Here is a 27,683-nt window from a genome sequence, read left to right as displayed (position 1 = left end):
AACTCAAAGCCAAGGTTTTCTTAGTTTATAAGTCTATTAGTCATGCTGCATATTGTTTCCAAATAAAAATGCACTACGATTTTAGGGAACACACTATAGTTATCAAAGATGTGATGGGGTTACTCTTATAGTCATGTAACTGGGATATAATTTCCATTTTGGAATGGAAGGCTCTGTGAAACTTGGCAATTGTTTAGGTTGGTGGGCCAGAAATTAATTCCTCTTGTGGACTTTTAGAATAAACCTCAGTAAAACACATCAAAGACTAACTCAGGCTTCCCAGTGGAGACAAACTAATTGGCAAGATTAAAAACCAACTCCAAGCATTCTATAACATGCATGATCTATTTGGCCTCATTAATAGTTGAAATGAAAAATCAGAATTGACCTATATTAATTACATCTGTAGAGTGCTTATAAAAAAATCTCAAAGGATTGATGATAGGGCCATGTCAATAAAAAGCTTATGATCTTGGTTAATTAAACAAGAAAAAGAAGTCTTCATTAGAATATTATCACTCGAAGCATATTGGAAAGAAGATCACAGGTCTTAGTTAATATAGCCTAACTCTCTCTATATTTATTTACAAGAAATCTCAAGATGAAAGCAACATTAGGCATACCCAGTCATCTTAAATGTCAGCTACACAAATATTAAGTATGCCAAAGCAAACAAGACATGATTTTTCCTTTATAGCCTTCAGACTGTTCAAAATTTCCAAAAATGCCTCCACAATTGTCTTTTAAAGTCCCTAACCATATCCCTCTAAATTCCCTCAATAGCCCCTCTAGTTTAAAAGGAAAATAAAGTAAATCCACTTACCTTCCATAAAGCTAAGGTTAAAATGGCCAGAACCAATAATCCAAGAAGTATTGCTAGTATTATTACCCATAATGGGATTGAGAAGGAAACATTCGGAGTTGCCCAAATAACTGATGTCTTAATCTGAAATGGAAAGCAAAGCAAATGAGCTCTAATGGAGACACTGTGTGGTAAAATAAAATGGTAACTACCAATACAATATTGGAAGTTGATCTGAAAGATCCATATGACAATTGAAATCATCTAGGGGAGATCTGAGAGGTAGCACTTGAACATGAACTCTTAAAAGCTAGCATGTTCCAAGATCTGCCTAGTCCTGTGAAAGTCTAATTAGAGATACTTCGTGGGTGAGTGACTTCTAGCCACGGAAACCCTAGAATGAAACTGATTGGGTCAGGAATCAACAAGGTGGAAAGCAATGGCCTTAACTTGCACCAGACATTTTAATGGGAACAATGGCCAAAAGAGACAATAGAAAACGGAATGAGTCTGTCTACCATGTTTCTCCTTAGAACTTAGCTAGCCTCACTGAGAAAGGTAAGCTCGTGAACAACCATGAATCCTTGGATGTGCAAGAAAGGTAGAAATCATCTCATCTAACCCCTTCATTTTACAGATGAGAAAATTAACTCCCAGAGGGGCTAAGTAATTCATTCACACAATGAATTAGTGTCAATACTAGGTCTCTTTATCCCTAGATTCTGTGCTCTGTCAATGAAGAATATCACAAAGCACGAGGCTAGGCATCTTGTATTTTATGGAAGTAACTGCAGTGTGCAAAGCAAATGTTTAATTGTCCTGATGTGTTGGAGATGACTTTAATCCTAAATCCAAAGATCAGGCCAGCGTGGTGGCTTATTCCTGTAATCCTAGCACTTTGGGAGACAAAGGCAGGAGGATTGCTTGAGCTCAGGAGGTCAAGACCAGCCTTGGCAACATGGCGAAACTCCATCTCTGTTAAAAATACAAAAAATTAGCTGGGCATGGTCACACACACCTGTAATCCCAGGTACTCAGGAGTCTGAGGCACAAGAATTGTTTGAACCTGGGAGGCGGAGGTTGTAGTGAGCCAAGATCATGCCACTGCACTCCAGCTTGGGAGGCAGAGGTTCCAGTGAGCTGAGATCGTGCCACTGCACTCCAGCCTACACAACAGAGTGAGACTCTTTCTCCCCCAACCAAAACAAACAAACAAAAACAAAGATCAGAGGGGGCTGGAGCCCATTTCATCCCCCACTATTGTAAGGGACCTTAGAGGAAAATGAGACCTTCCTAACCTGGTTCCATGCTCAGTGTCTATGAACCACTCCCTCTGTGCGCAGAAGCACTTCTATTGCTCCTATGTTGGAGGCCTGTGCCTCCAGAGCCCAGACAGCAAAAAGGTGCAGATGCCCAAAGAGAGACCCAGCCATGCTGCTAAAACCCTTTTGTCAAAGAAAAGAGCAATAAATTACTCTTAGATGCAGACGTTAGTACACTAAGGTAGGCATATCTGTTTTTAGCAGAGTGGCAAGCATTGCCTCCACTCAGTCTAAGGGCTCCTAGTTTTAAATGTGTTGGTTGAAAAGATCATGATTTCAATCCTGAAACACACTCAAGAACTCCAGGACACATTCTATATCCACCCATCTGGAGAGGCTGAGACTAATGACTAAGGTTGGCGGCTCAGAGATTTTCTCTGGCAGAAAATGTATGGGTGTTTTCACAGCCTGAACCCTGGCACTGAGCCCTAACCATGTTCACTTTGTTGCTTCTGTCTTCTTTTGTGTATGTGTTTGTTTGTTTGAGATGGAGTGTCATTCTGCTGCCTAGGCTGGAGTGCAATGGCGCGATCTCGGCTCACTTCAACTTCCACCTCCCAGGTTCAAGCGATTCTCGTGCCTCAGCCTCCCCAGTAGCTGGGATTATAGGCATATGCCACCATACCCAGCTAATTATTATTATTTTTTTTGTATTTTTAGTAGAGATGGGGCATCATCATTCTGGCCAGGCTAGTGTAGAACTCCTGACCTCAATTGATCCTTCCTCCTCAGCCTCCCAAAGTGCTGGGATTACAGGTGTGAGCCACTGCAACCAGCCGCTTCTGTTGTCTTAACTAGAGTTGAGCATCCTGATGGTGCTCTTCTTAGCTTGTCTTGGTTTTTATTGCTCCTTTCTTCTTGATCTGTGGCCCCCATGCAGCAGACACTGATGACTCAATTCACTTGATTCTTCAGCCTGAAATGTTATTTATATCTACACTAATAAAGGAATCGACAGAGGAGTGAGACAGGGAGGGAGTCATTCCACCTTGACAGGAATGTGCCAGGGATGTTAGATGTTTTTCATGAGAAAAAGGCTGGCTTCAACCTACTCATTACATTCTCTTTCTTTGCCTGTTAACTTTCTTTGCTAGCATTATCCTTATTTCATCTGACACATCAGTGTGAAGTATGACAGTCCATCACTACCGTGACATTACATACATCCTGCTAGCCACTGTTTAAGGATGAGACACGTAGTTCATATGTTGAAGAAATCTATTTCAAGGACCTGCCATGGTTTCAATGGCTGCCAAGATGCTATAGCCTAAGTAATTTATTCTGAAATAATCTAAGTAATGTATTCTGAAATGATCTAATATTACACATCCTCATTCATACATGGGAGCTAAAAAAAGTGAATCTCAAGTAGGTAGACAGTAGAATGATGGTTACCAAAAGCTGGGAAAGGGTGGGGAGGGCTTCATAAAGACAGAGGTTGGCTGATAAACGTTAAGTTAGGTAGAAGGGATAAGTTATAATGTTCAATAGCACAGTAGGGTGATTCTAATTAACAATAATTTATTGTCTATTTCAAAATACCTAGAAGAGATTTGAAATGTTCCCAACACAAAGAAACAATAAATGTTTGAGACAATAGCTATCCTAAATTCCCTGATTTGATCACTACATTATGTGCATGCATTTCAAAATATCATGTGTACTCCACAAATATGTACAATTATGTATCAGTTGAAAATAATTCTTTGCATGTATACAGCTATGTGAGCAAATCAAGAACTAGATTATTTCTCTTTGTGTATCCTTCCTTAGTTAATTATATCTGATGACATGTATGAAGTCACTACTGAATCCTAACATTTTACCGTACTCAGAGAATGGGCATGAAGTGATACTTCAAGATGAGCATAACATTCCTGGAAGCAGACTCACACAGTTTTGATAATGAGAATTTCAGAATTTTGGAAATGAAAGGGCAGTAGTGGTCATCTACTCACAGGCCAATTACAGTGACTCAGGAGAGAGAAATCTGGAGCCATGGAAAATTCTGAGGTTTCATGTAAATGTTACTTCCTCATAAGCCCAAGTCCACTGAGAACACGATATAGTTTTAGTCCTTATTTTGAGCATATGTTAGAGCTCACCAAAATTTTCTAATAGGTAATTCAGGGTGATACAGGTGATGAATCTTTCCTCTCCTGGTTTACCTAATTAATATCTCAAGGCCGGGAGCAGTGGGTCATGCCTATAATCCCAGCACTTTGGGAGGCCAAGGTGGGTGATCACCTGAGGTCAGGAGTTTGAGACCAGGCTGGCCAACATGGTGAAACCCTGTCTCTACTAAAAACAAAAATTAGCTGGGCCTGGTGGCAGGTGCCTGTAGTCCCAGGTACTTGGGAGGCTCAGGCAGGAGAATCGTTTGAACCCGGGAGGCAGAGGTTGCAGAGATCGTGCAACTTCATTCCAGCCTGGGCAACAGAGCCAGGCTGCATCTCAAAAAAAAAAAAAAAAATTAATTTCTTAAGTTGCTGCCTACTATTTTGTGTTGAAAATAGAAAAGAGTTTAAGTTTTTTAAGTTAGAGAAAACACAAAACATGCTAAAGGAGTTGAAATAGCTGCTATAGGTTCTTTAATTGTTAGTTTAATAAAAAGAAATGGGATGGGCTGTGTGGATGCCCACTGAATACTTTGCTCGGTGACTTTGCCACTTGGTTATTGCAGGTTTTGATGTACCATCTATAAAACTGGCCTATCCATAGAAATAAGCAGAGAAGGTCACTTACAAAGAGCTAATAAAAACATTTGAAGGTTTTTTTTTTTTTGGTAGCAGTGATGAAAAAGTAAAATGAAAATGTGAATTTGATGAAGATATGCTTCTTAGGGTTTAATTTGATGAAGATATGCTTCTTAGGGTTTTTTGAAGCAGAGGAAAACTTTATAGGGATAGTTACAGAACCTACTGGCTTTGTGTTTATATTTGCTTCCAAAGAGCCTGACAGCAGGGTCTTTAAAAGGTCTGTGGGGAGATGCTTCCCATGCAGTGATCACAAATTAGAAAATTATCTTTCAGTTCCCAAATTCTGAAATTCTCATCATCAAAACTGTTGCCAGTCTGCTTCCAGTAACATTAAGTTTGTTTAAAAAAAATACCACTTCAGGCCAGGTGCAGTGGCTTGTGCCTGTAATCCTAGTACTTTGGGAGGCTGAGATGGGTGGATCACTCGAGATCAGGAGTTCGAGACCAGCCTGGCCAACATGATAAAACCCCGTCTCTACTAAAAAATACAAAAAAAAAAAAAAATTAGCCAGGTGCGGTGATGGTGGTGCACACCTGTAGTCCCAGCTACTCAGGAGGCTGAGGCAGGAGAATCACCTGAACCCGGGAGGCAGAGGTTTAAGTGAGCCAAGGTTGCACCACTGAACTCCGGTCTGGGTGACAGAGCAAGACTGTGCTTCAAACAAACAACCACTTCATACCCTTTCTCTGATGTTAGAATTATGCATGTCATATACAGTTAAGATGTATGCATGTCATATACATTTCCTACAGGTCATCATTAGAGAGAATTCATTCATGCAATTTGTTAGAGGGAAGGAGTACACAGAGTCTTAAAAGAAGGCAACCTCTGAGTGACTCTCCTGCCATGCCTGCTTTCTGGTTTCCTCTTTCCTGGTCCTTTTACCTGTAGGATGTCCATGTTGTACTAAGGCTGCCCAATCTTTTCAATCTAAAATGAGTGCAGCTGCAGAGACCTTCCTTCACCCTTGGTGTTTTCCTAAACTTATCTAGGCTTTTGCAGAATAGTCCAGAAGTCACTACAGTAAAAACAGTGGAAATACAAAAAACCAACACAGCAACCCAGAGCATTTCTTCTGGCATCCAGTGCAGAGGAGATATTTGACTCGTAATGGAAAGCGTTAGACAAGGAGCCAAAGGTAATATTCAAATAATTGAAGAATTTCTTTCTGCTGCACTGTAATGATTCAGTGTTCAGTTCTATTTTGCTGAATCAGGCAATCTTGTGCTTGCCTTTGAACACAACATCATTAGAAGTCATGTATATATCTCGGAAAGAAAGGTCCTTCTGGGAATAGCATGATGGGGAGTCATGTGACATTCATGTCGCTAAATCAGTAAATGGCAATGGGGCATCCATGTGCAGGTAGAAACCAGTAAAGCAAAGCTTTTCATTAAATTCCATGCTCCGTATAGATAAACTAGAGATTTGACTGCACAGGCAAGCTTAAGAGAAGAGTACTTAACTGATCACCTTTACAGGACCAAAGTTACTTTAAGTATGTACTAATGCTGTGGGATTGCAGGCTAGTTTTGGGGAAAGCTCGGCAAGAAAGAAAATGTTGACAAATACCAATACTTTGTTATTTCTAATATCTATATTTGTTTTATAGCTCATTTTCACAAGCCTACAGAAAGCTTAGATTGAATTATCCATTGGATAATAAGTAATGAGGAAAAATAAGTCCCAAACGTTAGAGTTTCTCATGACAAAACACTGACATATACTAAGAATCTTTCATTCATTTCAAATAATATTTATTTATTTTTAGAGACAGGGTCTCACTCTGTTGCCTAAACTAGAGTGCAGTAGCATGATCTAGCTCACTGCAACTTCTGGGCTCAAGCAATCCTCCTGCCTCAGCCTCTTGAGTAGCTGGGACTGCAGGAATTCATCACCACACCTGGCTTATTTCAAATAATATTTATTAAACACTCTATGTTCTCTGAAGCTCTGTAGGTATTATCAGTTCAAACCCATAACCTTGCCTTTGATCAGCACTGCCCAATAGAAATAAAAAGCAAGCCACAAGCATAATATAAAATTTTCTAATAGTCGGCCAGGCGCAGTGGCTCACACCTGTAATCCTAGCACTTTGGGAGGCCGAGGCGGGTGGATCATAAGGTCAAGAGATCAAGACCATCTTAGCCAACACGGTGAAACCCCGTCTCTACTAAAAATACAAAAATTAGCTGGGCATTGTGGCACGTGCCTCTAGTCCTGGCTACTCGGGAGGCTAAGGCAGGAGAATCACTTGAACCCAGGAGCAGAGGTTGCAGTGAGCTGAGATCGCACCACTGCTCTCCAGCCTGAATGACAAGAGCAAAACTCCATCTCAAACAAAAAAAACAAAAACAAAGGATTGAAAAGAAGCTGGGGATGTTAATTTTAATAACATATTTTATTTTCTCTAATGCTAAATATCAACTATTATTTATTAATGATAAAACTATTATTCTTTCAACATGTAATTGATATAATTTACATTCTTTTTTTACTAAGCCTCCAAAATCCAATGTGCATTTCACACTTGCAGCACATAACAATTGTTAAATTGTTAATGGTTAAAGTGAAATGTAGTCCTATGAAAACAATACAACTGTGTTTAATGGAAAAAAATATTGTCTACTGCTTCAGTTTTTAAATTTACATTGAAATGTGTGAAAATGAAATAAAATCACAAGTTCTTCAGTTCCACTAGCCACATTCCAGGTACTCAATATTGACCTGTGCCTAGTAGCTACCATATTGGACTGCATAGTTCTAGAACATTCTGTATAATTTCACGCAATGGTGCGATTGCCTGAATTACCCAAGTCTTTCATTATAAGATTATTTTACCAAGAAGGTGGACTAAGGGCAGAAGATGAAATGTATTTAGGACTAAAGGTTTACTTTCAGCATGGGGGCTTGTGATATAATATTTCAATTGCTTTAGGAAAGAAGTTTTCGTTATTTAACACCCACTTATGAGTGAGAACATGCGGTGTTTGGTTTTCTGTTCTTGTGTCAGTTTGCTGAGAACAATGAGAACACATGGACACAGGAAGGGGAACATCACACACTGGGACCTGTTGCGGGGTGGGGGACTAGGGGAGGGATAGCAGGGGGTAAGGGGATAGGGGAGGGATAGCATCAGGAGAAATACCTAATGTAGGTAACGGGGTAATGGATGCCAAACCACCATGGCATGTGTATACAAACTTGCACATTCTGCACATGTATCCCATAACTTAAACTATAATAATAAAAAAAAAGAAGTTTCATGTTGAGTAACTGGAGTACTTAAATTTAGAGAGAACAATCTTGTGCCAAGTAGTCAATAAACTATTTTAATACATTTTTATTTATCAAGAACTTCTAGCTATTTTAAAAATAGCTTTAAGTAAGTTTAACAAGTCACTTTATTGTAATCATCTGTAATTTTAGAAAGTAGTATTCATAAATTGTAAGTGGTTTAGATTTTCTTAAAATGATTCTAAGTAGGGAACATTTAATCTTACCTTCATCATGTCGTAAATCTTGTTTTTTTTTATTGTGGCGGAAGGACCATAAATAAACCTTTAATATGCCTACATTTTATTGTCGACATTTATGATATGTTTTTGTATATTTTGACAAAAAATACCAAGGTAGAAGGAGAAAAGCTCCCTTGTATTTGCAATGGTAATTAATGTTGACGTCTGTATTTATGTATCACAAAATCTTGTGTAAACATACTTCAGTGGGGTCAGAAGAATGTTTTAAATAAACGTACCAAGACGCCCTACCTACAGTGCCATTTAGAACAAAATAATAACATGAAGTGGACTAGCTGAGCCCACATTTTGACAACATTTAAATAGCTTCCCTATGAGACAAGCAGTTCCCATCATAAATTTCAACTCCAAATAATTGTTTAAGAATTCCATATTAAGCTGAAGTTTTGCTAACAATTCTGAACACCAAATGGGTTCACAGTTTACATAGGAATTTTTAAATAAGGATTTTCAAGAAATAGTTTGTAATAACCACCTTTGGGATTATACTAGACAATCCCACTCTCTGCTAGATGTAAATGATAGAACTGGGTATTAGTTGGATGATATGCAAAGGCCAAAGTTCCTTGGTGAGCCAAAAAAGTGTTCAAATAATTGAATTTTAATGTCTTCTGTTTCACTGTAATGATTCAGTGTTCAAGCATATTTCTTTGAATCAGGCAATCTTGCCTTTTGCACATGATGAGCTGCACATGACGAGCATCACATGACATGGGGAATTTTATTTGTTATAAACACAGATACTATGCAAGTAGCAAATGGGAACTGTGATTTTATTCCATAGGTAAAACTAATATAGGCCTCAAGAGATGGCTGAATTATGACTGTGCTGAAAAGGAAGCATAAACAAACTAATCATCACACAAAAGTGTCTAGGAAAACAAGCAAATAGTAGTTACTCTCATTACAGAAGAAGGAACAAAGAATGACTTTCCTCAGTGGCAGATTAGAGCTCTCATGCTTCTCAAACTACCAATTCCAATGGATTCCACCACCTTAAAGCAATTCCCTTTTTGCTGGGCTTTTTTTTTTTTTTTTTTTTTTTTTTCTTCTGAGACAGGGTCTTGCTCTGTTGCCCAGGTTAGAGTACAGTGGCACGATCTCAGCTCACTGCAACCTCCGCTTCTGAGGCTCAAGCGATCCCCACTGCCTCAACCACCCAAGTAGGTGGGACTACTGGCATGCATCACCATGCCCTGCTAATTTTGTGTGTGTATTTTGTAGAGACAGGGTCTCACTATGTTGCCTAGGCTAATCTCAAATTCCTAAGCTCAGGCAATCCACCTGCCTTGGCCTCCCAAAGTGCTGGGATTACAGGTGTGAGGCACCCTCTTGGCCCTGTTGGGCTCCATTGGAGAGAAGAATGACAAGGCTTTTGAGAAGAGCTCACTATAAAAGAATGTCTGCCAGCTCCACTCAGAGTTCTTCTCTCACATCAAGCAAGCCACAGTAAGGCAGAGTTTTCCTGTGTGCTGCATCACTAACTTTGCACTGGCAAGGTCTCCTCCAGTTAGTCAGATATTGGAAGACTTGAAAGTGCTTCCATTCCTGAATCTTTTTCCAATAACCTTTACATAAATGATGTGGTAAATCACCTACATCAGATAAAAAGTCTTTTTTTTAAAAAAAAAAAAATTCAATAACAGGGGTGCCAGGGATGCAGAAAGCATGTATCAGATTATTTTGTGGATCTTTTGAGATGAGTTGAGAACAGCAGGCTGTCACCTGTGGCCAGCACAGAAAGATGCAATCCTATTGATGGAATCAACTGTAACATGTGTTTCTGTTAGGGAACACGTGCTTGGGAAAAACAAAAGGACCTAGATTTATTTCCCTTAGTGCTATAAGCCTTTGAACATTTTTGGATGAAACTTCTATATTAAAATTCCAAAGCCTCTGTTTTCTAGTTTGAACATAAATCCAAAATACAGAAGACATCGCTGGAAAGAAAGAGAGGTGGTCTAAATGAAGAAAGATGGGGCGGTGCTTGCTTTAAATACCACCAAAGTTTACTGAAATATTTTTACTGTGCACATCTATCTTTCTTGCTTTTTTTTGAAGAGATGAGGTCTCACTTTGTCGCCCACGTTGATAGCGGGTGCGATCATAGCTCACTGTAACCTTGAACTCCTGGGCTCAAGCGATCCTCCCACCACTGTGCAAATCTTTTTCTTTTTGAGATGGAGTTTCCTTCTGTCACCAGGCTGCAGTGCAGTGACACCATCTTGGCTCACTGCAACCTCTGCCTCCTGGGTTTAAGTGATTCTCCTGCCTCAGCCTCCTGAGTAGCTGGGACTACATGCATGCACCACCACACCCTGCTAATTTTTGAATTTTTAGTAGAGATGGGGGTTCACTATGTTGGCCAGGATGGTCTCTATCTCTTCACCTCGTGATCCACTCGCATCCGCCTCCCAAAATGCTGGGATTACAGACATGAGCCAACATGCCTGGCCTGTGCAAATCTTAATTGCCATTTTCAATTTGGACTTACTAGACTTAGACAGAGAAGGGGAGACATTTTGAGAGGTTACTCTCACTTATTGAGATTTGAGACTAACTTGTTCCAGGTATAATGCTAGAGCTTTACACATATAATCTTATTGATCTTGTTAACAATTTCATAAGGTGGATGTGGTTGACAGTCTCAGGGAGATAAAGTGACTTCCCAAAGGTTTCCTAATTAGAGCAAGGCAGAGCCAGGATCAAGCCCAGGTGACTCTATCTTGAAATCTTTGGATTTTCCTCTAAGCCACCTGCCTGTTCTAGACGTTCTCAACCCTGGCTCCGCTGCAGAATTGTCCCTCATAAGACTTTTAAAGCAGTGTCAGGGTCCCACCTCCGACCTTCTCAATATTTGGGGTGAGGTCTTAGCATGGATATATTTTTTAAGTTGCATGAATGATGATTCTGCTGCATACTCAGGGTTGAGAATCACAAATCAAGTGGTTAATTTAAATCACTGAAAGTAGCCTAGGCTAGAAAGATTGAATGTTAAAATTAAGTTTATGCTCTAGGCTAGAAAGAGATGACAATAGCATCAACTTACATACCATCCAAAGCAGTGCTTCTCAAACTTCACCATGCCTAGGAATGCCCTGATGATTTTGATAAATTGCAGACTCTGACTCAGTGAGTGTGGAGAGGTCTGTTTCTGTATTTCTAATAACCTCCCAGGTGATGCTGATGCTGTTCATCTGCAATCACATTTTGAGTAACAAGGTTTAGGGGACCAAGAGTTCAAGCTGTGGATGGGAAATATCCACTGACTACCAAGGGATGAAGGTGGAAATCCTAATATTGTTTTTTGGAGCACTGTGTTTTTCACAAGTCTCCCACCACCTTCACAAATAACTGAAAAGGCAGAGTTTTGGTGACATCCCTGCTGGTCTCGTCATCCATTCCTTCATCCCCTTTGGATGGCCTTGCTGGGTTGCAGAGGATGATCAGAGTTGTTCTGTGATAGATATTTGGGTGTCAGTAATGTTTAGTAGTTTCAATTTTTAAAAAAGATGTTTCATTCAACTGAAGCTCAGAGTAGACTTTTTTATTCTCCTCTAGGTCAAAATTAAGGTTCTTTGCATAGCAAGAAAAAATGACTGTCCAAAGCCATGCTGCTGTTCCATGGCCTACTCCCCATAAGAGAGAATTTCTTCCCTTCTTACTCTACTCACCGTGCTGTGTTTAAAATGAAATAATCAGTACAATTTCATTGTAAGGATAACTGCTATCTGAATTTCTCTGAACAAAATGTCTTAATTTAAAAATGGTATTAGTCCTGCCCTGTAATTTTTTGGGGTAGACATTTATATTGAAAGTTCAAAAACCAGATCAAAAGGCACTAGGAAATTTCCAGACTAATGTAAGAAATTAGTGAGCTGAAGAGGAAAACTTTTCTCAAGTCAATGTAAACATGAAAGCCTAGCACAAGCTGGACAGTGATTAAAACAATGATTTCAATTCAATTGTTTGTACCTATATATATTTAAAGATACTCACTGCCATGCTTCCTTCTGGGAGTTTTGCTGGCCGATCTTTATAAGGCATCTTCTTAACTTCAAAGAACACCAGGGATGCAAGAGCATAGGGATCATTTTTTCTCTGAAAGTAAAAGTATTTATTTTAATAAATTTCATATAAAGTTTTTAAAAGTTATACTGGCAGCCACCCAATTATTTTTGGTGTTTTGCATTTCAAGCCAAGATTTCCTCCTTCCTTATTTTCTCTGTTTTTTTTCCTCCCATCCAGGCATTCATCCATCCACCTGCACATCCATCCAAGCATGCATGCATCCATCCATCCATGCATCCATCCATCCAAGCATCCATCAGTCCATCCAAGCATCCATCCATCCATCCCACATCTATCCATCCATCCATCTATCCATCCATCCAGGCATTCATCCATCTGTCCATCCATCCATCCATCCATCCATCCATCCATCCATGTATCCATCCAATCATCCATCCACCCATCCATCCATCCATTTACCTCCTTCCTATTTCTAAGGAGAATTTGTCTCATTAATTAAAGACTGTGCATAATAAGGTTAAAATAAAAAACAGAAAATCAAAGTCCTAAAAAGGAGTAAGCAAAGAATTAATATAGTTATTGCTAGTGAAGGACAAAGGAGAGACATGATGGGTTACCAAATTCTTATCAGATAGAGGGAAATATTTTAGGAGAGAAACTGGCAGTAAGTTATAAAGAAATGTATTGGCTGAGCATGGTGGCTCATACCTGTAATCCTAGCACTTTGAGAGGCTGAGACAGGCAGATCACCTAAGGTCAGGAGTTCGAGACCAGCCTGGCCAACATGATGAAACCCCATCTCTACTAAAAATATAAGAAAAAAATTAGCTGGGTGTGGTGGCAGGTGCCTGTAATCCCAGCTACTCAGGAGGCTTAGGCAGGAGAATGGCTTGAACTCGAGAGGCACTGGTTGCAGTGAGCTGCCACTGCACTCCAACCTGGGCAACAGGAATGAAGCTCCGTCTCAAAAAAAAAAGTATTACATTTCACAATTTACACAAGACCCACAACAGGGTTTCTTGGGCCTCATGAGTCCAGTCCAATCGTTGGACTGTAATAATTTTGTTTAAATATTTTTTTACAAAGTTTTTTTCCCCTGTGGTGGATTTTTTTTCCTCCATTATTTAAACCCTTTTCCCTCTACATGGTAAGGGCAGGACATAGTCTGTAACTTTTATATACTTAAACTTACTATATCTTTGGATGTTTCTTTCTTTGTACTCCTACCCTCTGGAATAAATAACCCTACTCATTTGGGAAAATTCTTTTTTGGATGTGATTCTAATGTGTGCTTCTCTCTTGGCATTTCTATTTTAACTAAAAGTTGGATTTTTGTTTGTTTGAGGAGTGTTTTTATAAAATTCAGGCATTTTTGCTCATAAAATCTTGTGTATACCTAGTGCTTTCCATCTAATTTCCTTGCCATCCTGACTGATAGAAACAAGAGAAATTCTAGTAATTATATCTTGTGTGTAAGGATGTAATTATATTCTCAAATGCATTTCCATGCTCCCAAACCTCCAATGAAGTTTTCTTTAATCTCCAAGTTCAATAGAGAATTGATAGAAAATATTACTGTTCTTGAAGTCATGTCTTTGATAAGCAAATAGTTTGAAAACCCCATCTCTGCATGAAAAGCTTTCTAGATGGAATGCTTTGTTCTTACAGATTCTCCATTTATAAATAGGAAAGTTTCTTACACATCATAGATGGCATTTGAACTCTAGGATGTAGAATGTGGATTAACATGTTTCTCTAAGGGAATTTTCTTTCATTTCCTTCCTTTGCCCTTCCTCTGTTGCCAAGGCTGGAGTGCAGTGGTGTGGTCTTGGCTCACTGCAACCCCCACCTGCTGGGTTCAGGTGATTCTCCTGCCTTAGCCTCCCAAGTAGCTGGGACTACAGGCTCACGCCACCACACCAGCTAATTTTTGTATTTTTTAAGTAGAGTCAGGGTATCACCATGTTGGCCAGGCTGGTCTTGAATTCCTGACCTCAAGTGATCCTCCTGCCTCAGCCTCCCAAAGTGCTGGCATTACAGGCATGCGTCACCATGCCCAGCCTCATCACCAATCTCAACTGTCATTTCTGGTGGTTCACAAACCATCTGCTTTGCTGAACTTCAGACGTACCTGAGAGCAGTCTCAGAGACTGATTCAGTAAGTCTGAGATGAGACTGTATCTGATATATTTTTTGGAAGGTTCACATTGTTGTTTAATTTTTAATTTTTCTCTATTACTTTTCTCCCCAACTAGATGATACAAAAATGGAATGCATATTCCATGGAATATAATGTCTATATCTTCTACAGACTCTAGAACAATGTGCACAGGAGAGCTTAATCAATATGGATGTCTGACCACATGAATGAAGGGTGAATACACACATCTAATGCTTTGGTCGTTTGACGACCCTCCGGCTCCATTTGTTGCCAAATATGAAAGATCTTTCTATTATTGAATTGGACACTCTTTCTCCCTTTAACTAAAGAGTTCAGGAAGTTGTAAAGGGTGGTAGTAACATAAAATGAGGGCTACAGTCCATATGAAAGGGATATTGACATGCTCTCACCTCTGCAATTTAATTCAGACATGTGCACAGATGTAGCCTGGGGCACTAGCAAATCATGAGGTAGGCAAACAGCCTGTAACATCACCTCTCCTGGATCAATCTGCTCTTTGTTTTAAATGTATTCTCCCATGGCAAGGTTTCTTCCACCCTTTTTGGAAGGAAAAAAAAAGTGCATCTTCTTCACTTTTAAAGAATGCTCTGGAGCTCCAAGGAATGGAGAGTGTAGTTTATTAGACTGATCAGCAGAGTCAGCATCAAAGATACCCAAGTCCTGCATTGCAGGTCAGAGGTATGGCACAGGTGAGTATTTAATAACTCTTGAAAAGCAATTATGGGCAGAGTTGTAATAGTGATTCCACATCCAAAGTTAAATGCTTCCAGTTGTGCTCTTTATATAACAATGATATTATTCTTATGTTCAAAATAATCTCCTCTCCCATACAGCAATCTACTCATGTAATAGCGATCACTGCCATATTGTAGGCAATTTAGAATTGAAACATCAGCTGGGGTTAATATCCCTTGGCAATATTGTGGACCTTTGTCTTGCCCCAGCTAGCTATTAATCCCCAGAAAATGCCTAGCTCCTCTGTCATTACTGCATCATTTAAACCGTGGTTTGTAGCTCACTGGCTGTCTCTATGATGCATTTTTGCACTGGCTTATTTCACTTAACATAGCAGCCTCCGGTTCAATCCATGTTCTCTCCTCAGTTTGGAAGCCTTCTCATCTCAACCTGGAGGGTTTCAGTTTGAGAGAAGAAAATGAGATGCTCGCCTCTGCCTAAAATGCAAGAAGTCTTTGCTACTCACTAAATCAGAACAGCTTGTGGCTTGAGGGAGGATGAGGTACAAGGATTTGGGAGAAAAGCCAAATGTTATCACAAACATGAGCCCAAGCTCCTCACAGAAGATTCTTCTGTTGAATGGGCTGGCTGGCCACAAATGTCAGCATAAGTGCATTCCTGGCTGCACCTGTGCTTTTGAGCTATGGGACCAGCAGGACTTCTTTTCTGGTTGCAACCCTGATGACTAACACAAGACCTAGTACAGACAGGATGAAGGGAAGAAACTGGCTGAAGGCAGTCAATAGCTACTAAAGCAATCCCTAGCTGCCCTCATTGCTCATCAGCATAAGACACTCCTGCCAGCACCATGACAGTTTACAAATGCCATGGCAACAACCCAGAAGTTACTACCCCTTTCCATGGCAACAACCTGGAAGTTACCGCCCCTTTCCTAGAAAGTTCTGAATAACTTGCCCTTCAGTTTGCACTCACCCACCTCTTAAGTTGCATATAATTGAACATGGGTATAAGTGGATATAAATAGAGTTGCCAAGAGTCCACCAAGTCCAGCTCTGGGTGTGCTGCCTAGGAGTTAGCCCGCTCCTCGTGGAGCAGGTCCAGTTCAATAAAACTTTGTTGTTTAAGATTCTGACTTTCCTTACCTCCTCTCTTAAAGTAAGAATGAAGCCCCTTTTGCCCCATAGCAGTGTCATCTTTCATCTGAAAAGGCAATATAAAGTTGCTTAAATTCTTTTCTGAACGAAGCCAAGAATGCTTACGGGCTAAGCCCCAATTTTGGGGTTCACCTGCCCTGCATTACTTTTGCATCTCAAACCAAGCCATCAAGGTGGCATTTCCAGAGACCCCAGAGAAAGGCATCAAAAAGCGCTTTTGGTTCCTTTTGTTCAAAGGTATCACAAGTTTTTACATTTCCAGAATATCAGCTGCTTCTTGGGTCACTCGCCTTAGGCCATGAGGGATAATTTGTTGTGATCTCATTTGTTAGTTTGACTGCTTTCATTCTAAATCTACAAGGACTTGTAGACAGCCAAGACTAGCATTTGGCCTGAGATTTTTCATTCATTAAAACATCATGAGTAGTATCCTGTGTCGGGTGATACAAGGGCAGGGAAGAAGATTCAAAGACAAGAAAACATTCCTCCTGCACTTGAGGAGCTTACCCTCTGGTGTCAGCTACAGATATATTTTTGGGAAGATTCTTCCACTTCCCTTCCCAAAACAACTTCTTAACACAACCTCACAAGTTTTTTTTTTTCATTGCATATGGCAGAATTTCAATATTTTATTCACTCAGCAGATCTGAACCCAAAAGTTTACTTGTATGGTTCATGCTTATATCTAAGTTTTGAAGTAAAGCCAGTACATTCTGCCCCTTGGTCTACATATCACATCATTTTGCTGCCTTTGCTCCCTACTCAGGAGAGCAAGCAGGAGGCTGCTGTGTTTATTCAAACCTGAAACCTCGCACTTAAGGAAAAGTAGATTCCTGATAGAGGTTTTGCCTTTTGAGGTGGCCAATGACACTGTTATGGGGGAAAGGGGGCCTAACTCTTACTTTACGCGACGGGTTATAAGGAGAGTCACAAAGCTAATATTAAACACAATCCAGATCTACATTCGTAGATATAATAATTGATTGTATGATCGAATCCTGCAATGTTGAATGGAAATATACTTTCCTAACATTCTAAAACAGTACTGCCCCATAGAACTTTCTTCAATAAGAGAAATGCTCTTAATCGTCAAGGACCAGTGCAGTAGCCACAAGCTATGACTCTCAAATACTTAGGATGTGATTAGTGAGACTGGGGAAATGAATTTTAAATTTTAGTCAAATTGAAATACTTTAAATAGCCATATGTGACTGTTACTACTCTATTGGACAGTATAATTCAAGAATCAAAAGATGTTTTCTTTTGGATTCAGAAATAGCATGCTATACTATTTAAATATCTTGAAAAAGTGTAATACATGGTATTTAAAACCTTTATATAGTAGTTATAGTATAGTCATCCATAATATAGGAGTTAATAGTTTAGCCATCTGTAGTACAGTGATCGTAATATAAAGTCTACGGAGGCTGCTATAGTAATCTTTAGTTCAGCAGTCTAGCTTAGTAACATATATAAGGTAAAAGCTCAACATTCTCCCTCTTACTATCTATGTGACTTGGGAAGCCCACATAATCTCTGTTTCAGTTTGCTTATCTGTGAAATGCAACTGACAATAATAATACATGTCCCATGGGATTGCTTTAAGAGTTAAATGAGTCATTCATATACAAGCATGTAACATGGTGCCTAGCTACACGGAAAGCACTCAGTAGTAACCTATTTGCAGACAAACGGGCCTCTTTGGAAAGACTGGCAGGCTATTCCTGAAGCATAAAGAGCCATTTAGATGTAGTCTGTTCTCAGTCAACCAAAGCATCAACACAATACAAAAGTAGACGGCAGACAGAGTTCTTGCTGGCTTACGCCAAATAGAATAAACACCATAAATTACTTGTGAGCTACCCATAGAATCAGTGAATTTTGAGGCATAGAAGGAGCCTTTAGTCCAATCTCTTCATTTCACAAATGAGGAACTTGAGCCCCATGAAAGTTAAGTGCCTGAACACAACCAGGCAGGAATGGAACTGAGCCCCTGCATCCTGACCTGACCTGCTACCAAAGGGAGAGAAAACAGACTCTGTCTAGTTTCAATTATGGTCATTGCTCCTAGAACTGGAATTTAATGTATGTCTGTAGTTTCTTGCACATCACTTTGCTAACAGGCAGTTTTCACATTCATGAAATTCAAAAACATGCTCACCCCTGTGTTTACACATACACTTTTGCCAATATTTACCAAAACTCCAAGAGCATCTGTACTCTTCTGGTTCAGAATTTTGCCCAATTAGTGATAATGTCTGAGAGTAGATGGAAAATGTGTGTAGTAAACAGAGTCATAACAAAAACAACTGAAATCCTAATTCATCACTTCCCTCTCATACTAGTAAGGTTGGTGAAGTATTTTAAGGAGCAAATTTACTAGACTAAAGAAATTTTTGCAATACTGTGGCAAAACAGAGGCAGGCTTTGCTAGTGGGGATGGAGGATTATTGATTGTAAGGGGTTGAATAATGTCTTCCCCAAATTCATGTCTACTTAGAATCTCATTATATGACCTTGTTTGGGGTAATAGTCTTTGCAGATTTAATTAAGGTAAGGTTTGAGATGAGATTGTACTGGGATTAGCATAGGCTCTAAATCCAGTGAGAGTGTCCTTATAAAAAATAGAAGACACAGGGACACAGAGACTCAGAGGAGAAGGTGATGGGAGATGGAAGGAAAGTAGAGTGATAGTCTACAAGCCACTGAATGAGCAGGATTACTGGCAACCACCAGAAGCTAGGAGGGGCCAGGCCTGGTGATTCATGTCCATAAGCCCATTGCTTCGGGAGGCCAAGGCAAGAAGATTGCTTGAGGCCAGGAGTTTGAGATCAGCCTAGGCAATAGAGCAAGATATCGTCTCTACAGAAATAATTAAAAACTGAGCCTGGCATGGTGGCAGTCACCGACAGTCTCAACTACTCAGGAGGCTGAGGTGGGAGGGTTGCTTGAGCCCAGGAGTTCAAGGCTGCAGTGAGCTATGATTGCACCACTTCATTCCAGCTTGAATGACACAGTGAGACCCTGTCTCTACCAAAAAAAAGAAGAAAAAGAAAAAAAAACAAAGAACAAAAAAACCCCACAAAAACCAAAAAAACTTGGAGGGAGGCATGGGATAGTTCATTCCTCAAAGCCTTCAGAAGGAACCAACCCTGCCGACACATTGGTTTCAGATTTCTGGTTATGGACTTTGAGAGTGTACATTTCTGTTGTGTTAAGCCACTTAGTTTGTGGTCCTTTGTTGCATCAGCCCTAAGAAACTAATCTATTGATCACAATAATATAAGTTACTTCCAGCTTTCATCTGACTAGAGAAAAACAGGATTTATGGTTTATGCTTTCAGACAAATTTCACCTAAAAGTAGGAAATTCAACAGTTGGCTAATGATCAGTGGTAGCAACTCTCCAAGATGGCCACCAGGGATTCTTCCCTTCTGGTATTCACACCCTTGTGTGGGTGCCTCTCCTACTGAATGAATATGGCTGATATGTGCAAATGATAGGACACTGTAGAAATGACAGAAAGTGGCTTTCAAGGCTAGGCCATGAAAGATATAAGAGCTTTGCTGTCTCCTGGCTCACTTGCCTGGGGGAAGCTAGTCACCATGTTAGGAGATTGCTCAAGCACCACCGTGGAGGGGGCCACATGGTAAGGCCTGCTGTGCATGTCTCTGAGCCATGTTGTGAACAGAGCCTCCAGCCCCACTCAAGCCTTCAGATGACTGCAGCCCCAACTGACATCTCAGCTGTAACCTCAGGAGAGACACTGAACCAGAATCACTCAGCTAAACCATAGCCAGATACCACACTCAGGGAGACAGGATGAATGTCTATTGTTTTAAGCTGCTAGGTTTTGGGGAAATTTGTTATGCAGCAATAGATAACTAAAACACTGTTCAGAACAGACCTCTTGGTTTCCTCTCCCGAAACAGTGTTCCCCAAGTCTTCCTCACCATTTGGCTTAGGCAAAAAACCTTGGAGTCAGTCTTGATTCCTCTCTTTATCCATTTTCTCACAATAAATTCAACAAGTATAGCAAGGTATGAGTCCAGATTGATTTTTTTCTCCAAAATCAATCCAGACTCATACCTTGCTATACTTGCTTCACTGTTTGGCTCTAGATTAACTCAACACCATTTCCCTCTGGACTACTGCAGTAGCTTTCAAACCCAGTGTTTCCAATATTGCCCTTTCAAAGCTGTTTTATTAGATGCTGAGTAAACATATATCATTTATAGCATATGATGATAGAGAAAGAAGCCAAGTTGAATATGCCTACCCTTGACTTTAATGAAACATTACAAGTACCTTTGAAACATTCTCTTTGTTTCTTGCTAAATGTCTTCTACTCTAAGAGGCTACTTACTACTCTCTTGAATTTTGTGCTTTCATTTCCTTGTTTTCCTTTAAAGTTCTACCAACCTACTGCTTAGGTTGCCTTTATTTTTTTTTTTTTGAGCTTTGTATAAATGGAATCATAATTGACTTGACTTTAAAACTCAATATTATGTTCCTGAGATTCATCCATGCCAATGTGTCTAATTCATTCCCTTTTATTACTGTGTAGTATTGCTTTGTTAGAGTATGTATTAATTTATTTAATCCTATACTCTTAAAAACATAATTGTCACATCACTTCTTAGATTAATTTTGTGGTGGTCCATTGCACTTAGACTAAAATCCAGGCTCCTGTCTATGGCATGTAATTCCTGTAATGTCTATCTCATCTGTGGTAATACAGACATGCTGGTCTCCATTTATTATTTGAACAGGTCTAAAGTGTGCTAGCCTCAGGGCCTTGACACTGCTGGTTGTTTTCTGTTTGGAGCTCTGCCTGCAGGTCTTCCTGTCTCGGGTCTCAGTTCCATAGCACCTCCTCATAGGGCTCTCCTCTGCCCATCCTACCTGCAGAAGCAGCCCTGCTCTCTACTCTTTATCCCACTATCCTGATCTCACCACCCCATTCTACTCCTACTCCCTTCCTGGCATGGATGCATTGGTTTACCTGCTCAGTTTCTGACACCCTCCCCTGAGATAACAGCTCTGTGAAGGCAGGTGCTTTGTCTATTTTGTTCACAGCTATTTCTCCTATAACTAGACCCTGAAGCAGTCCTTGGCACACAGTAGGTCCTCCCTACATATTTGTTGAGTGAGTGAATATATAATGGTTTGATTTTAAAAAGAGTCAAATAAATTGGGCACTGTGCCTCTCCTTACATCAGCGGTTCAAAATGGGATGATGTTGTCCCCCAAGGACATTGGTAATATCTGGAGACAATTTTGGTTGTCACACCTAGGGTAAGGGTTCTGCTGATACCTACTAGATAACCCGAGGCCAGGGATGCTGCTAAATATCTTGTAATGCCCAGGGTGGCTCCCAACAACACAGCATGATCTGGTCCAAAATGTTAATAGTGTAGAGATTGAGAAACTCTGCCTTAGGAGAAAAGTAAGAAAAGAAGGAAGGGAAGAAAGAAGGAAGGAAGGAAGAGGAAGGAGAGAAAAAGAGAGAAAGAAAGAAAAGAAAGAGAAAGAAATAAAAAAGAAAAGAAATAAAAAAATAAAACATAAAAGAGAAAGGAAAGAGGAAGGAAGGAAGGGAAGAAAGGGAGGAAAGGGAAGGGAGGGGAGATGGCTTCACAATGACCTTTTAAAAAAAAACTTTAATTTTCCTTATGTTTATTTTAAAAACAAAAACAAGATTGATGAGACTTTAGAAGCATATTAAATCATAGAAAACATAAAAATCTAGAGATTAAAATTCTATATTTATAACTAGACTCAAAGCGAGTTGACCCTTTGATTTTTTAAGACACAATAAACCAAATGAGTTTGTTTAGTAGTTAAAATGTGAGCAAGAATGTGCAGATGTGGTAAGAGTTAATTTAGGATTTAAAAAAAAGATCTTCCCCAAACAATAAGGTTGTAACACAGTAGAATCATTAAAAAAAAACAGTGCTTTCCAAAAGGAAACTCTCATTTTCCTAGCATAAAATAAATTTTAAACTTTTAAAATGCACACAGTTGGCCAGGTGCAGTGGCTTACCCCTGTAATCCCAGTACTTTGGGAGGCCAAGGCAGGTGGATCACCTGAAGTCAAGAGTTTGAGACCAGCCTGGCCAATACGGCGAAACCCCATCTCTACTAAAAATACAAAAAATAGCCAGGCATGGTGGTGCATGCCTGTAGTCTCAGCTACTTGGGAGGCTGAGGTAGCAGAATTGCTTGAACCTGGGAGGAGGGAGTTGCAAAGAGCCAAGATTGCACCATTGCACTCCAGCCTGGGTGACAGAGCACACAATCAATGGAATGATCCCTGGCTGTTGTGGGATGCAGAGCTGATAACATGAGTGGTGCGTAATCTGTAAATCATAGCACATACCTGGAGCTTGGCTAAGCTTGGAGCCCATGCTTCAGGATGACCTGACAAGAGGAACTTTCTAGAACAATCTCCCTTTGCCCTTCTAAATTGATTTCTATTTTAACTTCTCTGGACATGTATGTCTTGAATTATGTTCTCAGACTCACCATGCTGCCACTGACTAATAGTTACTGTGCCCAACACTAGCTATATAACAGTGCACTAACTCAGGATATTTAAACTGTCTTCACCCGCTGGGAAAAAGGACCAGTTCATCTTGCTCAACTCCTCCACATAAATTTTCTTTAAAATATTTTTTTAAATGAAAACTTTTACATTAAAAAAAATAAAAAAGTTTTAAGTTTAAAATTCAAGTTTTAAGAAAATGGAAACATTTTAAAATAAAAAATTAAATAAAAATTATTTTTTAATTAAAAATCTTTTTTTTTTTTTGAGGCAACATCTCAGTTTGTCACCCAGGCTGGAGTGCAGTGGCATGATCTTGGCTCACTGCAACCTCTGTCTCCTAGGTTCAAGGGATTCTTGTGCCTCAGCCTCCCAAGTAGCTGGGACCACTGGTGTTCACCACTATGACTGGCTAATTTTTGTATTTTTAGTAGAGATGGGTTTTCATCATGTTGGCCAGGCTGGTCTCTAACTCCTGGCCTCAAGTTATCCACCTGCCTCAGACTCCCAAAGTGTTAAATTAGAAATCTTTATGAGAAGACTTCCCACTGAGCTTTTTGTGAAGCAGTTCCTAGTGAGCAGTGTGTATGTGCTTCTGTGGGTGTTTCTTACCTGGAGGAACGTGTGAGCCCATAATCGTGACCTGACTTTCAGGACTGCACTTTCTCCTCCCTCGAGTCGTCCTACTGCACAGGAGATTTGTAAACACTCGATATTTGTACAGTTCTGCAAACAACAGCAGTGGGATCACATCAGAGTCTTTAAATCATGATAGAGACTGAATACTGAAGTTAGCTTATTTATATTCTATTTCCTTATAATAAATTATTAATTTAAATAAAAAACAAATGCAACAATCAAGAAACCAAGAAAACACAGTTTAGTGGCAAGGACGTATCAACTTTAGTGGTAATATAGAGATAAAATGGAACACAAAATACAACATACAAAATACAATAAAATTTAAGCTCTTTTCTAATGACTTTAAAACAATCTTTCTGCAGCAGCGACTGAATTGTTCTGTTTCATTTCCTCAGAACCAGGGAAGACACTGCTCACAGATATTCACAATACCTGATGCTGGGTTCCGCAAGTCTGATGCAGAAGAAGGCCCCTGAGCCCTTATTATCTCAAAGACCTACAGTTACTGACCCATTGACATACATTTGTTCCATAATGTTCTTCTGTCTAAATTATTTCCTGGTTATAAAGAAGGGTTTTCTGCAGCTTTCATTAGGCTTTTTTTTTTTTTTTTTTTGAGACAGAGTTTTGCTCTTGTCACCCAGGCTGGAATGCAATGGTGCAATCTCAGCTCACTGCAACCTCTGCCCCCTAGGTTTAAGCGATTCTCTTGCCTCAGTCTCCCAAGTAGCTGAGATTACAGACACCCACCACCATGCCCGGCTAATTTTTTGTATTTTTAGTAGAGACGGGGTTTCACCATGTTGGCCAGGCTGGTTTTGAACTCCAGACCTCAGGTGATCCACCTGCTTCAGCCTCCCAAAGTGCTGCGATTACAGGCATGAGCCACTGTGCCTAGCCTCATTAGGCTGTTTTTTAAACCAGTTTCTAGAATTGCCTAGCATATGATGACGAACCTTTAACATTAGAAATGCATGTTCCTGGAAAGGATTCATTATAATGACATTCTATCTATCAAATCAGATTTTCTTTTCTTTTTTTTTTTTCTTTAAGACAGAGTTTTGCTCTTGTTACTCAGGCTGGAGTGCAATGGTGTGATCTGGGCTCACTGCAACCTCTGCCTCCCAGGTTCAAGTAATTCTCCTGCTTTAGCCTCCTGAGTAGCTGGGATTATAGGCACCCGCCATCATGCCCGGCTAATTTTTGTATTTTTAGTAGAGACAGGGTTTCCCCATGTTGGGCAGGCTGGTCTCGAACTCCTGACCTCAGGTGATCCACCTGGCTAGGCCTTCTAAATTGTTGGGAATACAGGTATGAGCCACCATGCTTGGCCTCAGATCAGATTTTCTAATCAGATTCCAGCATGGAAATAAATGAACACATCATAATCATAATTTTCTGTGTGCCATGCACAGAATGATACTTCTCTAATTGTACTCCCTCATGGATTTAATTTTATCTTGTGGCCCATGCTTATTCATTTTTCATATCTTAAGCATTCAACATTGGCCTATTAGTGCTCAATAAAAATCAACGTATTGGATATTATGTGAAGTAGTTGACTGAGACATTTCATTTTAATGAAATGGATATAACACAGAATAATCCAAGGAACATATTACCATAAGAACCTTTTTCAAGATCGTTAGAATTCTCTACAAAGGGTTTAATAATATATTATCTGATAAATTGCTGTAAGGTTCAATTCCTACAGAATATTTCCAAAGGCAGGTGAATGGGCTGTCCTTGGGCTACTAGAGTTGGGTGCTGAGGTGCTGATATGGTTTGGCTGTGTCCCCACCCAAATCTCATCTTGAATTGTAGCTCCCATAACTCCTACGTGTTGTGGGAAGGACCCAGTGGGAGATGATTGAATCATGGGGGCGGTTTCCCACATACTGTTTTCATGGTAATGAATAAGTCTCATGAAATCTGATTGTTTTATAAGGAGTTTCCTCTTTCTAATGGCTCTCATTCTCTGCTTGACTGCCACCATGTAAGACATGTCTTCTGCCTTCTACCATGATAGTGAGGCCTTTCCAGCCATATGGAACTATGAGTCCATTAAACCTCTTTTTCTTTATAAATAACCCAGTCTCGGGTATGTCTTTATCAGCAGCATAAAAATGGACTAATATAGGTGCCCACAGCAGGAAATGGAATTCTCAAAACTCTGTGGTTTGTGGTCCTTTCAAGGACTCTCATGTTGACCTGTGCTCCATGGCTGACATGCGGCTTACCGCTAATCCCTCCCTTAGAGGCAAGAGGGGCATCAAGGTCGGGAGTTGCAGACTCCCTGCAGATGGGAATCCCAGTTAGCCAACTCTGTTGGAGGGTTCTGGAGAAGACGATTCTTGGAATGAGCCATGAAGAGTATGAATGGGAGGTCACCTAGCAGAATGGGAGGTCTGGCCCATGGTTCTGTTGTACAAGACCAGGGAATGCTCAAGAAAGGGAAGGGCAGGGTCTATGAGGGTGAGATGGACAGATGGAAATAAGATAGCAATGAGAGAAAGTCTACATGAAGAGTCTTCCTATGCATGCTAAGGAGTTTAGATTTTATTCAGAAAGCGCTGGGGAGCCTGTGATGTTTTCAAATCCAGGGGTGTTGATCAGGTTTGTATTTTAGAGGGATGGGTAATATGACAGGAAAGAGGAGAGGGAAGAGTAGGTGGCAAAGGGTGACAGGGGCCCATTACAAGAGCCCCTGGTGAGTGATGCTGAAACCTGAATGGAGGCAGTGGAATTGAGAGAGGAAGATAAAATTTGAAGAAGTTTAGAAAACAGAATAGAGACATGATGACTACACAGAGGTTGCATAGAGAGTGCTCTTTTGAGAACAGTGGGATGGATGGGTGCTGGCAATACTAAGACTGGGGATTCTAGAGAGGAGATACATTTGGGGAGTCATGGGGACAAGGGTTTTGGGCAAGTGAGGACTGGGGTGGCTCTTAGACATCCAGATCATGCCTTTAAGGCTTGAATGCAGTAAGGGAGGGCTGAGATGACAGGAGGCACCGAGGAAGGACTGGAAATATGGTCAAGCAAAAAATTAAATGGATAGGAGAGAAGGGGAGGGGACTGGGATGGAATCCTGAGGCACAGGAGCATTGAAAGGACAGGCAGAGAGCAATCTTAGAAGAGAATTTCTAAGAAAGGGCTATCCAAATGGCAGAAAGAGAACCAGGAGGGGATGTTTTTGGGGGGGTTCAAGAGATGTGAGAGTTTTACGAAGTGGCCAATAGTATCAAATGCTGAAGAGGCGTTAAGAAAGGCAAGGTGGCTAGAAGCTGGGCAATGAAAGGGAAGACAGGAAAGTTTGGAGAGGAGGAGTTGGAGGTGATAGCTACAGAAATAGCAGGGGCCCAGGGCGAGAAAGGGGAGGGTATTCTTAGGCAGAGGAGAAATTATTTTTCAATGTTGTAGATACAAATTTTTCCTATGCAAATTGGAAATTATGATCCCAACACAGGATGTTGGCATTTTGCACCTTCAAATTCCTCATCAGAAACGTGATTCAGTAAGTTGTTTTTAACTAAACAAAAACTGTAGGAGGGCTTATTTCACTTTTGATTTTAGAATAAACTTAGCATAATCACTTTCTATCCAGAGTTGTTTTGACTCCAGGACATGGGGAGGCATAGGATTTGCAATTTTTGAACAAATAAGAGAGTAATATATGTGTTAACAAAACCAGATATGGATATCAAGAACTGCCTTAGCCTTCATCTGAGAGTTTCTTTTTTTTTTAATGATCATTTAACATTTTATTCAAACACCAGAAACCACAAAGCACAAATTAGTCACTTTAAAAAGTTAAAACTCTCTACATGGATAAAAACAAGAAAAATCAAAACACAAATGACTAGCAGTATGTAATACTTTTCACATAGTGTCTGTTTTTGTGTTAGAATATTGATCTTTTCCTGATATTCTTTTTTTGAAACATGAGTCTTGCTCTGTCTCAAGCTGGGGTGTAGTGGGATAATCAGAGCTCACTGTAACCT

The 27,683-nt window shown here is 40.1% G+C and overlaps 1 protein-coding gene across 1 annotated transcript in view; it reads right to left on the bottom strand.

Moving 5' to 3' along the window:
* The window catches only part of ITGA8 (integrin subunit alpha 8), a 187,509-nt gene that overhangs the window by 4,460 nt on the left and 155,366 nt on the right, over positions 1-27,683 (bottom strand). Inside the window, 3 exon segments of the mRNA XM_064368406.1 lie at positions 824-946; positions 12,423-12,524; positions 23,647-23,760. Coding sequence (XP_064224476.1) covers positions 824-946; positions 12,423-12,524; positions 23,647-23,760 — 339 coding nt within the window.

Source organism: Aotus nancymaae, unplaced genomic scaffold, assembly GCF_030222135.1.
Source record: "Aotus nancymaae isolate 86718 unplaced genomic scaffold, 86718_ANA_hifiasm-v0.15.2.pri h1tg000077l, whole genome shotgun sequence".
NCBI classification, from domain to species: domain Eukaryota; kingdom Metazoa; phylum Chordata; class Mammalia; order Primates; family Aotidae; genus Aotus; species Aotus nancymaae.
This window is presented reverse-complemented; position numbering and strand designations above follow the sequence as displayed.